This window comes from Aethalodelphis obliquidens, unplaced genomic scaffold (genome assembly GCF_003676395.1).
Source record: "Aethalodelphis obliquidens isolate GAN/ISIS:26980383/991018 unplaced genomic scaffold, ASM367639v1 scaffold39, whole genome shotgun sequence".
In the NCBI taxonomy this organism is placed as follows: domain Eukaryota; kingdom Metazoa; phylum Chordata; class Mammalia; order Artiodactyla; family Delphinidae; genus Aethalodelphis; species Aethalodelphis obliquidens.
Window position 1 is genome coordinate 7,556,838 of NW_020837983.1, and position 11,670 is coordinate 7,568,507.

The following is an 11,670-nucleotide window of genomic DNA, read 5'->3' on the forward strand; positions in this document are numbered from 1 at the left end:
TCCCGCCTCCTGTACTCAGTGATCAGTTCTTTGAGGTCAAGGTCAATGTTTTCTACTTCGTTGCCTCCTCTGTAGCTCTTAGTTTAATTTTGGGAAACATTTAAATTCTTGTAAATCTCACAAGAGAAAAAACAGAAACATAGAGGTAATTGTTTTCCCGACAAGCTTTGGGTCCTTCAGCTTAAGACTGTGGAGAAAATTAAGGATGCTGAGAAAAAAGACAGAAAGATAGAAAAAACGACAGATGGAAGAACGACATAAATTAAGGAGGCTAGAGCAATTAGGATTATTTATTTACAGGAGTAAAGACTGAGAGAAGATGCTGAGTCATATCTTCTAGTACATTAGTGCAGTAATACACATAGATAATTTACCACATAAAGTGGCAAGATTCTTGTTCCCTGACTCAGTCAAAGGTAATACAAGAGCATGACTCAAAGGAGTGCAAGAGGGATTTAGGTTAGTCTCTGTTGGCCCCAGATAGCAGAGAGGCCTTCAACCTTAAACTTTTGCCTGATCCTCCAATTATAAGCTCCAGGTTAGAATGACAGGAATCTATTTCATTCTGAACATGTCAGTAATAAGATAGGATTCATGGTTCTCAGAGGTCCTTAATGCATCCTTCTTGAACACCTTTCTTTAGGAACTCTTCTGTAAAATATATTGATACGTTAATGTAAACAATGAGATGCTCTCTTCTTGTGACCTGAGGCAGTGAGCGCACCATGATTCCGTATCTACCAATGAGTTCCTTCCTCTGCTTCAGAATCTGAGAGGCAATCTTTTGCTGATGATCTCGGCAAGTGGTAGACAGTGCGCTGGGAAGAATTAGAGTGTGTGTTCTAGCTTCACAACTTTGAACTTCATGTGCCATCTAAGGCAAAGGATGTAAGTTTTCTCAGCCTCACACATTGATTATTAAGCATTCTTTTGTTTTTTGGTTTTTTTTTTTGAGGTACGCGGGCCTCTCCCTGTTGTGGCCTCTCCCGTTGCGGAGCACAGGCTCCGGACGCACAGGCTCAGCGGCCATGGCTCACGGGCCCAGCCGCTCCGCGGCGTGTGGGATCTTCCCGGACCGGGCCACGAACCCGTGTCCCCTGCATCGGCAGGCGGACTCCCAACCACTGCGCCACCAGGGAAGCCCTATTAAGCATTCTTATTACTCATCTGCTGTATGGCACTTGGGAATCAATAGTAAAGAAGATAGACGAGATCTGTACTCTCACAGTCTATACAGACTAGTGAGTGAGACTTGGTTATCTCATATGCAAAATAGGTATGGTCACCACCAAGCCCCACGTGCGTTCCTCCTCCTCCCCTGTCCCCTCTCTCATTGACTGCCACCACCTCCCAGAAACCACACAATCATCCGGAACATAGAACCAAACACTCTCAAGTCCTGTTGACTCCAGATTCCTCCTATTTTCAAAGGCCATTCCCTTCTCTCTACCCCACACACCTTGTCTCAGGAGTACTCACTGATCTTCCTATAGCAGCCTCCTACTGACATATCAACCTGCGTTCTTAGTTCCCTTCCATCTAACTGGCTCACTGCTTCCAAAGTGAACTTTCTAAATTAAAAGTCAGACTATCAATTGGGATGCTTTCAGCTGCAAAATATCACAGAAGCTGCCACTTAGAACAGTAGTAAGGGGATTTTTTAATCCCCTTTAATCCCCTTTAATTTTTTAATCCCCTTTTAATCCCCTTTAATTTTTTAATCATCAGCCACATCAGAGACCCTGGTTCTTGCCACCTTTCCACCGTGCCACCCTCGGCATGTTGACTTCTGTCTTCAGGCGTGTCTCCCCGTGGTCCCTAGGTGGCTGCAGCTGTGCTAGGCAACACATTCTCACGCATAGTGCAGTAGTGGAAGAGAGAATGTCTATAATGGCCAGTCCTTCTTAACAGTAAGACAATCGCATCCAGAAGCCCCGAAGCAGATTTTTCCTCAATTTCATTGGCCGTGTTGGTGGCAATGGAGTAGAATTACCAAAATTGGATTATATTGATTGAATTTTACTTCCTGGGTCTAGGGTAGAGCTCAGTCTCTGCTGAAAATGTAGCCTCCTGATGTGTGAGAAAAGCTGGGATTCTTTAGGAAGGAGATGAGGCTTCCCACTGATAAGCAACTAAGAGTAGCGGCATATCTGATCATCTCTCCTCGTTGCTTGAAGTCCTTCAGTGTCTCCCCATCGTCTTCAGTGTCAGGTCTCTGTTTAGCATGGAATTCAAGGTCCTTCTGGTTCCACCCTGGGCTAATGTACAGCCTTGCCTCTCGTGGCTGCCCCACTGCTCTCTATCCATCTCTTACTCATACAAGTTTCATTAATTGAGGTTCCGGTGCACCCTGTGTTCTCAGCTTCCTAGCCATTGGACCTGCCCTGTTCTGTCTTCTTCTCCAGCTAATTCCTACTCATCCATGATTCAGCACCTATTTCTCCTCTCACAAGCCTTCTTTGATCCCCAGCGGTCTGGGTGAGTGAACCTTGAGTTATGTTCCCATAACCCCCTGTTTGCCTCTCCTCACGGCACTTACCCTTAGAATTGTGATTGATTGTGAATGTCTCATAGTTTCCAGCACCTAAGGAGAAGCGCCTGGCCCTTGACAAAACGTCCTGAATCAAATGCTGAATCAGTAATGTCTAGGTTTGCAGGAAGATTTAGATGATGTGAGAGAGGTTTGTAAGCTGTAATGCCATAACGTAAGTTGTGATTACTTTAGTAATAACTTTGCTTCACTGAGCTGTCCTCTTTTCTTGTATCTTGAATTGTTTTTAAAATCACATTTTAATTTCTTTCATCTTTTCATAATATCTCGGACTCCATAGTGAAGTACCAAATACGCAGATTACTCAGAACTTCCTTCTTGCGTCTTTCTGATACCTTACATGGCATTAAGCAGAACTAAATGAAACCTTTTCACTTCTACATCTCCAAAGGCCTTTCTTTTAAAATTTTCCAAGAAAGGAGAAGATCAGGACACAAGCAGGAATGTAGAGTAAATTGAAGGTTCAACCTCTGGACCCAGGACTCATACGTTTTCCAGTCACCAGATGGAATAGTGCCATACACTAGTTCTATGTCCCCTGCTGTCGCTAATTAAAAGATGCCTCCTTGATGGTGAAAAAACTCTGTGCTAGTGATGTTGGAGAGGTTGATGCTGCATGGTGAGTAGACCTCACCCCACTGGGAACATGAAAAGGCACTTCCTGGTTTGCGACTATAGCCCTTATTTAAATAGCCTAGCAGTTTCATCCAATCAGCAAGCATGTCTTGAGTGCCTACTGTAAACCAGGCACTCTACACACTGAAGATAGAGCATGAAAAAGACTTACCAGCTCTCTGCCCTTATGGAGTTTACATTGTAGTGGGGAGTGGGGAGAGGACAGTAGGAGGAGACAAACTATAACAAAGAAATCAAGAATGGAGGAAAACATTAGAGAGTGATAAGGGTAATGCAGAGTATCATAGCAGGTGGCTGCCTCTCACCGCTCACGCAGGTGAGTCAGAGCTCTTGCTTCAATGCTCATCATCTGCTGTATGCTAGATAGGTGTGTGTAACATCCACGTCAATACCACGCTATTGGGAACTGCGCATCAGAACAGCTAATAATAACAGCTAACAGAATAAGCTTCTCATGTTCTTTCCTCTTGCAGTAGGCCTGCTGCAGCTCCAGAGAAGCCATTGGGTATCTTGACCAAAGCAGGCTGGGCTCATACCCTGTAGTATGACTGACAATGGCCTAGAAGGAGAGGGCACTGTTTCTACCATCGGGCAGTTAGTCATGCACTGCCTTCTGAAGTGTCTTCTGTTGTTGCCCAATCTGTTATTTAAAGCCCACATTTTCACTTTAAAGTTAATATACTTTGTATTTTATCTCCTTAACTGTATTGAAAACCAAGAGAGTATTTTATTCACCCTTAAACACCCAATACCTATTATTACCTGGAACATAATAGGTGTCCAATAAATGTTTACTGAGTAGATGTATTTGATTTTAAGATGAACATACAAAAGAATTAAGTCACAGAAAAAGGAAGTTTTGGTACAGCACCAAGATAAATAACACATGCAGAAAGCGGTAGGAACTCATAGGGTAGAAGAAAGGAAAGGCCTGGAAGAGGTGAACTGAGCTGGAAACTGAAGGATTTGTAGTGTCAGAAGGGACAGAAGGGGCGAGAAGGGCATTCCTGGTGGGCATTCCTCCTTTGTAAATATTTTAATGTATCTCTAAAAGGTAAGGAGATGTATATATTTTATATATATATTAGGAGGAATAATAATATTGTAGTCATATATTATTCCTCCTAAAATATTTTACAATAATCTCTTAATATCATATCCAATATATCGCCAGTTTTCAAATGTTTCCAGTTTCCTCCAAGCTGCATTTTCCTTCACAATTTTCTTGTGTAAAACAGGATTCCAGTAAGGGTCAAACAATGCAATTGGTGGATGTGGTTGATGTCTCCCAAGTCTCTTCTAATCCATAGGTTCCACCTTCATTTTTCTTCTTTCTGCTGCTTGTTTGTTACAGAAACCAAGTACTTTGTTCCATGGGATTTCCTATAGTCTGGATTTAGATAATCCCTTTTCTATGGAATCATTTAACATGTTCCCACTCTCTTATATTTCTGTTAATTGGTAGTTAATTCTAGAGGCTTGATCTGATTCAGGTTTGATTTTGTTTTTTTAATTTTCAGGGGCAAGAATACTTCTTAGGTATCGATGTTTATTTCCGTTATGAGTGATGTCTAGTTTTCTCTCTTTTTATGATATTAACTGTCATTGAAGATTATTGCCGAGATCTGTTATTTCATTGGGGGTTTCAAAATGGTAGCTTTGATTATTAGTTGAAATAATTCTATAAAAAGAACTCTCTCCCCATTGACTATCTGGTTACTCGGAGGTACTTTCGTGTAAGAAAAGTAGGACATATGTTTCATTCTTTCCCTTTATTTACCTATTTTTAAAATTATTAGTTGATTCCCTAGTACCCTCCAAAGATAACTGATTGGGCTAATTTTTACCATCATAATTTACTAATGGATTTAAAAAATATAGCTGTGCTTCATTCTGTTGTAGTAATTATGCTTATTTATGCTCAAAATTGTCCTATTTTTGGCCAATGAGAGCCTCTTTAAACTGGTTCCTGAGTTCTTTTGAAATGCCCTTGTAGTCACTGGTAGTGTCCTAGCTTTCTGATGTGACAGTGTTCCAGGCTATCTCGTGTATTTCCTGCCCCAGATGGAATCAGCTATTTCTCCAAAGAGCTCCACTTTCCTCTACTAGGTCACTGTATTTAGAGCCCACAGTCTGAACACTAAGTATGCTTATTGCTACTGGGTTGGTCATTGTTTCTAAGTCTTTTTAGCGGATAGAACTAGAATTTCTTTTTCTCTTAAGAAAAAAGATATTGTGGGGACTTCCCTGGTGACGCAATGGTTAAGAATCCACCTGCCAATGCAGGGGACATGGGTTTGAGCCCTGGCCCGGGAAGATCCCACATGCCGCGGAGCAACTAAGCCCTTGCATCACAACTACTGAGCCTGCGCTCTAGAGCCCGCGAGCCACAACTACTGAGCCCACGTACCACAACTACTGAAGCCCGTGCGCCTAGAGCCCGTGCTCCGCAACAAGAGAAGCCACCGCAATGAGAAGCCCACACACCACAACAAAGACCCAACGCAGCCCCAAAATAATTAATTAATTAATTAATTTTAAAAAGAAGGTATTGTGAATTATATATTTCCAGTTCAGGTTGAGGACTCCAAAGCTGCTCTTTACCTCACTGGTGTCATGTCTGTGTCTCCTTCTTCCTTTGCCAGAAATCCTGGTTCTTAGTGCAACAGCATAACCACTCACTTGCTTTCTCCCACAGCACACACGGTAGTCTCAGAATAACACCACCACACAACCAACAACAGCGTGATTATTGAAAATGGTTTATTGCAGGTTCTTTTTATGTCTTTAGGATATGTTATATATTCCATTAGAGATGTACACATTTCTGTTAATGCAAGTTACCCTGAATGAAATATCATTTCCATCTTTCATATTTTTGTCTTAAAATCTGAAACTAGTGATTTCTAAAATGTTTAAATGCTTATTTATAATTTTTCTTTATAAAGCGAGAAAAAGGTTACAGACAGGACTAGTTGTAAGACTTATTAAAATAATTACCTTGGAGTGTCATAGTTGGATCCTCAACACATACATTGCCTGTGCTTTCTTATTAGGTCTGACTCAGTTTCATTCATTCATTCATTCATTCATTCAAGAAATATCTAGTAAGTACTACATGACATTCAGACAAGGGGAATAAAGAGGGAATTTAATACGTGTTGAGCGTCTTTTGTATGTCAAGTATTATTTTAGCTGCTTTACATACATTATCTTATATAATTTTATAAGAACCTTTTAAAGCATACAGTAGTAGTCTGTAACCAATTTTCAGATGAGTCAGTTGGAGCTCAGGGAGTTTCCTTTGTCCAAAGTCACAAAGATATTAAGTGGAAAAGCCAGAATTAACATATGGGCCTGTTTTATTCCAGTGTCATATACAAGGTTCACTCTCTGTCCTCAAGGAGTTAATGGAGGGTTTAGACACAGGAAGAACAAAGCACCGTAGGAGTTCAAGGAAGAGAGGAATTAAAATCACGGGGCATCACAAGAGAGGTGGCATTTCACCTGATTTTCGAGAAAGAGCAGCATTTTATTGGATGGAGAGGGACTGCATTGCACATGAAAAGATGGAGATACACAGAATTGCACAGGCAAGAAAGTTCAACAGGTTCTTGAAATGATGAGTAGTCTGGTTTGGCCAAAGTTTAGTTTAATATAGGGAAACAGAGCTAAAACTGAAAAGGTCCCTTGGGACTCCAGTTGGACCCTGAACGTGATTCAAAGAATTTGAGACAGCCAGAAACTTTTGAAAGTTCTGAACAGGAGTGAGACGTGATGGGGCTCAATCCCAGCCACTGAGTAGGCTTCATCTAACGCACAGCATCCTCCTTTGAGAGACTCAAGACAAAAACCAGCTTCATAGATCTGCACATCTTGTGGGCTGGTCTGCATGTCTTCTGGCAATTTCTTGCTAAAATTGCACTTTTTTGGATGTTTTGCTACTTGATGTTTTGCCAAATTAAACTGTACAGTTGGAGAGACTTGGAATAGTCCCATAAGGTATTGCACTGTGATTGGCAGGGGTTGCTGGGGTTCTCAGATATTAACAATGAAGTCTTACTGTAATTGGACATAATCTGCTTGTTGAACCTTCTTTGAGTCAAAGAAGTCTTCACGTATTGTGACAACTCATCAGTTTCTTACAAGAGCTCTACTAAAAATATGCTTATCAATTTAATTACTTTAATAAGCATAGGATTATGGGAAAAACAGGAAAAGCATCACAATTCAAGAGATTTTGGTAAAATTGAGTTCTGATTGGGTAAGGACTTTTTACTATAGAAATGAGTTGTATCTCAATTGTGTATGATAGACTCCTTAGTCTGGGTACTTTCATTGGCTTAAGATCCTTCCTTTGCTCAGTATTAAAGTTCAAAAATGACTACTTAACCTGATATTCTTGTACATTTCCCTCATGGGAATTTCTAACACCGTGAATTAAGTCTCCCTATTATCTCGTTTTTATAGGAAAGTGTGAGATTGCATAATTCATGGTAACTAAACTTTCTTTTACAGTATGACATTTGCTATCTTAATTGTCCTTCCAGTTCGTAATGCATAAATCAAATATGGTTGAGATCTGTGAAATCTATTAGTTGTGGATCGCTTGTAATCTGGCAAGCTGTTGCCTGTAATAGGACTAATTATGAAGTGTGTCCTCAGTATTCTTTCCTTTCTTCCTTCCTTCCTCCCTCCTCCCTCCCTTCTCCCTCCTTCCTCCCTCCTCCCTCCCTTCTCCCTCCTTCCTCCCTTCTCCCTCCTTCCTCCCTTCCCCTTCCTTCTTCTCTCCCTCTATCTGTCCCTCCCTCTCCTTCTCCTTCTTTCTTTCTTTCCTTCCTTCCTTCCTTCCTTCCTTCCCTCCCTCCTTTCTTTCTTTTTTTTAATGCACTTCTTTCTAATTGTATTTCAAGTTCTTTCCAAAACAAGGCCTTTGGATACCCCAGGTTCAATATGCCCCTGGGCCTGTCTTGTATTCATGTGTGGGTATTCATTCGTTCACCAACATTAAATCCCAGGATAGGTGTGGTAAAACAGGACTCCCTCCTCCATGGCACAAGTCCTTTGCTGGTTTTAGAGGTGGACTGCAGTCTTTGCAGAAAACACACAGGAACGTTTTCTTGGAACTGAAGTGGGATGAAAAGTGCCTGCCCTGAACATCACCATCTTTTCCCTGACCCTTCCCCTCCAGTTTCTGAAGATACAGCAGAAAGTAATCTTCCTTGAAGATACTGGATAACAATTCCATAAAACAAAAACACATGCGTCCACATGCACAGATATGTTGGGTTTAGTTCAGCTGCTGGATGAGCTGATAGATGCATTCACCTTGACAGCCAGGTGAGTCCACTTCCTTAAGGAAGCCCACTCTATTTTTGGTAGCGTGACAGGCCACTGAGAGTTGGAAAGGGCGCAAGAACCCTGAGATCACCTGAAAATTCTTCCCCGGAAAGGCAATTTCGTGAATGAGGTCTTCCAAGCAAATGACACCAAACTTCCCCAGGTGCTCCTCAATCACTGTGTTGTCTGTCAGAGGGATGATTTTATTCTTGACCTTGGCTTGTCCACGTTTCAAGATGAGTTCCCGAACAGACTTCAGATTTGGAAATCCCCAGGTCACATAAGTTTCCACTATACAAAGCATGTTTATGGTTTGAGGGGTTACTTGCATAAAGACACCACTGAAAATCTTATTCAGGCGAAGTCTTGCAATGGTCCTCTGCACCAGTAAACTCACCCCATTAATCCTTTCGATGCGCACAACAAAGGCCAAGCAATGTTTATCTGGCGCTTCTAAGCCATGAGGTTTCACTTCTAGTTGTCTGAGTCGCACCCTGTCACGTAGTTGCCGCCAGGAATCATGTAGGAACCATTCTAGTCGCTTAAACTTGATCTCTTTTCCTTTCCTCTGCTCCTTCCTTTGCAAAAGCGCCTGCTTTGCCTGGGTGGCTTTCAGGCCCTGATAAGCCTTCCTCTTTTTCAGGAGATTTTTCTGAAACCAAAGGGATCTTTTTTCTTGCCTCTTCCTCTGCCATCTTTCCAACTCACTCTCTCTCTCTCTCTCTCTCTCTCTCTCTCTCTCTCTCTCTCTTTCCCTTTCCTTCCTTCCTTCCTTCCTTCCTTCCTTCCTTCTTGTTGTAATGGCTGAAATAGTCTCCTGACAATTGAGAGAACAGAATCCTATGTAGAGATAGGCATGGCTTTCATCAATACCCAAAACTACCCAGTTATGGAAGGTTTAAACCTAAGTGGAAATGTTTGCTGGACACATCTATAGAAAATCCACATTTTTTGCAGAAATAGTTTATTAAGTATCATTGATGCCATATTTAAAGAATGAAGGTACTCATAGATATCATTTTAATATCTTTAGTCAACACTGCAGTGCAAAGCACAGATGAAGGGGTCAGTGATTCCACACTCACTATTCCTGACCGAAGATTTTATCCGAAATAACTGTAGTCATTTAATATGTTAGCTTCAATTGCTGTAATTTCTCATCTTGTATTGGTGTAGACCCAGATATGTGTTCAGGTTACAGTTGTGGTTCACACCCTTGACTGAACTTTAAAATCACCTGGAGGCTTCTAAAAATATATCAGCACTAACACCCCATCTCCAAAGATTCAGATTTAACTGGTCTGGCTGCAGGGTCACAACAGTTGCACAAGTTCAGGGAGTACGTTTACCATAGAACATATTCATCCCTCAGGGCCCGCAACCTCCCAGAGCACAAGTCCATTGTGTTCCATGTGAAAGGTGCCTGCTGGACTTGTGCAAACTTGGGGCCAGAGAGAGGGCTTGAGCACACCTGTTTTTAGAAGCCCCCCAGGAGACTGCAATATACAGCCAGACTTGAAAACCATTTTGGGGTAAAACATAGCCTAGATGTTAAGAGCATGGATTTAGAAGTCAAGCAGAAATGGATTCAAAATCTTGCTCTACCACTCTCTAGCTGTGTGACCTTAAGAAAGTCATTTAACCTCTCAGAACTTCAATTTCTTCGTAAATAAAAGGGTGATACCCGCCTTGTGTGATTATATTCAAGAAAAAAATAGACAATCTGAGTGAAATACTTGGCACAAAGTTAACTCTCAAGAAGCCACTGTTATTATTTCAGTTATTAAAGCATAATTTCTGTATTAGTCCAGACTCCTTCAGTACTAAGTGACAGAAATCTAACTCAGACAGCCTGGAGCAAAATGGAGAATCTGAGCGAGCCACAAGAAGAGTAGGGCTGGATTGGGTCTTACGGACTCCAGCAATGGGATGCTGTTAGGACACGTACTCTCTCTCTCTGGTGCTTATTACACCTTCTTTCATGGTGCCTTCATTCTCTCAAGCCAGCTGTCCCCTTAGAGGCTGAACTATGACCTTATGCAGCTCAAAACTCAAGACTTAACATCTTTACAGCCTGTTAAGCACAGAAGAACCAAGTAATTCATCACATCCAACTCAGTTGGGAAAATCACAGTAGATTCTGTGCTGTGGACCGACTGGGTATTCTCTGTTGGCATTGCCTCATCCCAGACAGTGATATTCAGATAGTACGCACCAAAAATATGTATATAGTAGGCATCTTCTCTGACCTAAAAATGGGGGAATTACCTTTCTAAGCTTATACTAGTGTTAAGACTCCATAACCTAAAGCCCATATTTTTCCAGAAGTGAAAACTGCTTTTGGTATAAAGCAGAGATGATTCAAACGAAGGAGAATGAGATTACCTCTGCCTTTCAGGAGCAAGAGATTAACTAGCACAGAATTGCCTATATCAAACAAACATGAGTAAAGGTCAGCTATGGATTTTAAATTGTTCAAAAGATTGTTACTTTGACATGACTAAAATGTAGGGAGCAAATTGATGAGATCTCAGCAGTGAAGGAATGTATTTTCTTAGTACTTTTTAACATCCGGTCTTGGTACAATTTTATTTCAATTTCTGCTAATACAACCACATAAATGCCTGATTTAAGTCATTTAAGTATCCCGTGGCAACGTGATCTTGTGCTTCTCTCTTTCATTTCCTTCCTGTCCCTCCCGTTCTTTTTTCTTGAGAGAATCAGGAAGAGGTTTCCCATTTCTCAACTCTTGAATCTGTTTATGAAAATTGGAACTAAACAGCTTAACACAATTAAGCAGGATGCCTCATTCATCAAACCTTCATTTTTCTAAGACTCCAGCCTGTCAGTCACCAAAAAGCGTGTGTTAAGTGGAAGCTGTGCTTCTACTCTGTTGGCTACATCTGTTGACAATTACAGAGGCACATGTGATGCCATTCCTGTCATGGCATGTGCTTCCTTGTGCCTCTGGTCACAGGCCTTCAGGGACATTTACAAAGCGTGTCCTGGAACTAAAGAGTTTAATTTTGCCTGCTAATGTGTTTATGTATCTTGTAAAGGAACTAATCATTCCCTTTTGCTTTCCCTTATTATGGGTGTGTGTGTGTGTGTGTGTGTGTGTGTGTGTGTGTGTGTGTGTGTGT

At 41.4% G+C, this 11,670-nt stretch overlaps 2 protein-coding genes across 2 annotated transcripts in view; one reads left to right on the plus strand and one right to left on the minus strand.

The window, feature by feature from the left end:
• CPQ (carboxypeptidase Q) overlaps nt 1-11,670 on the plus strand; it is a 454,642-nt gene that overhangs the window by 383,434 nt on the left and 59,538 nt on the right. The gene's annotated exons all lie outside the window — the stretch shown is intronic.
• LOC113633349 (60S ribosomal protein L7-like 1) lies at nt 8,473-9,222 on the minus strand. The gene is given in 2 exon segments (XM_027131465.1): nt 8,473-9,176; nt 9,178-9,222. Coding segments are annotated over 2 exon segments (744 nt in total). The 3' UTR covers nt 8,473-8,477.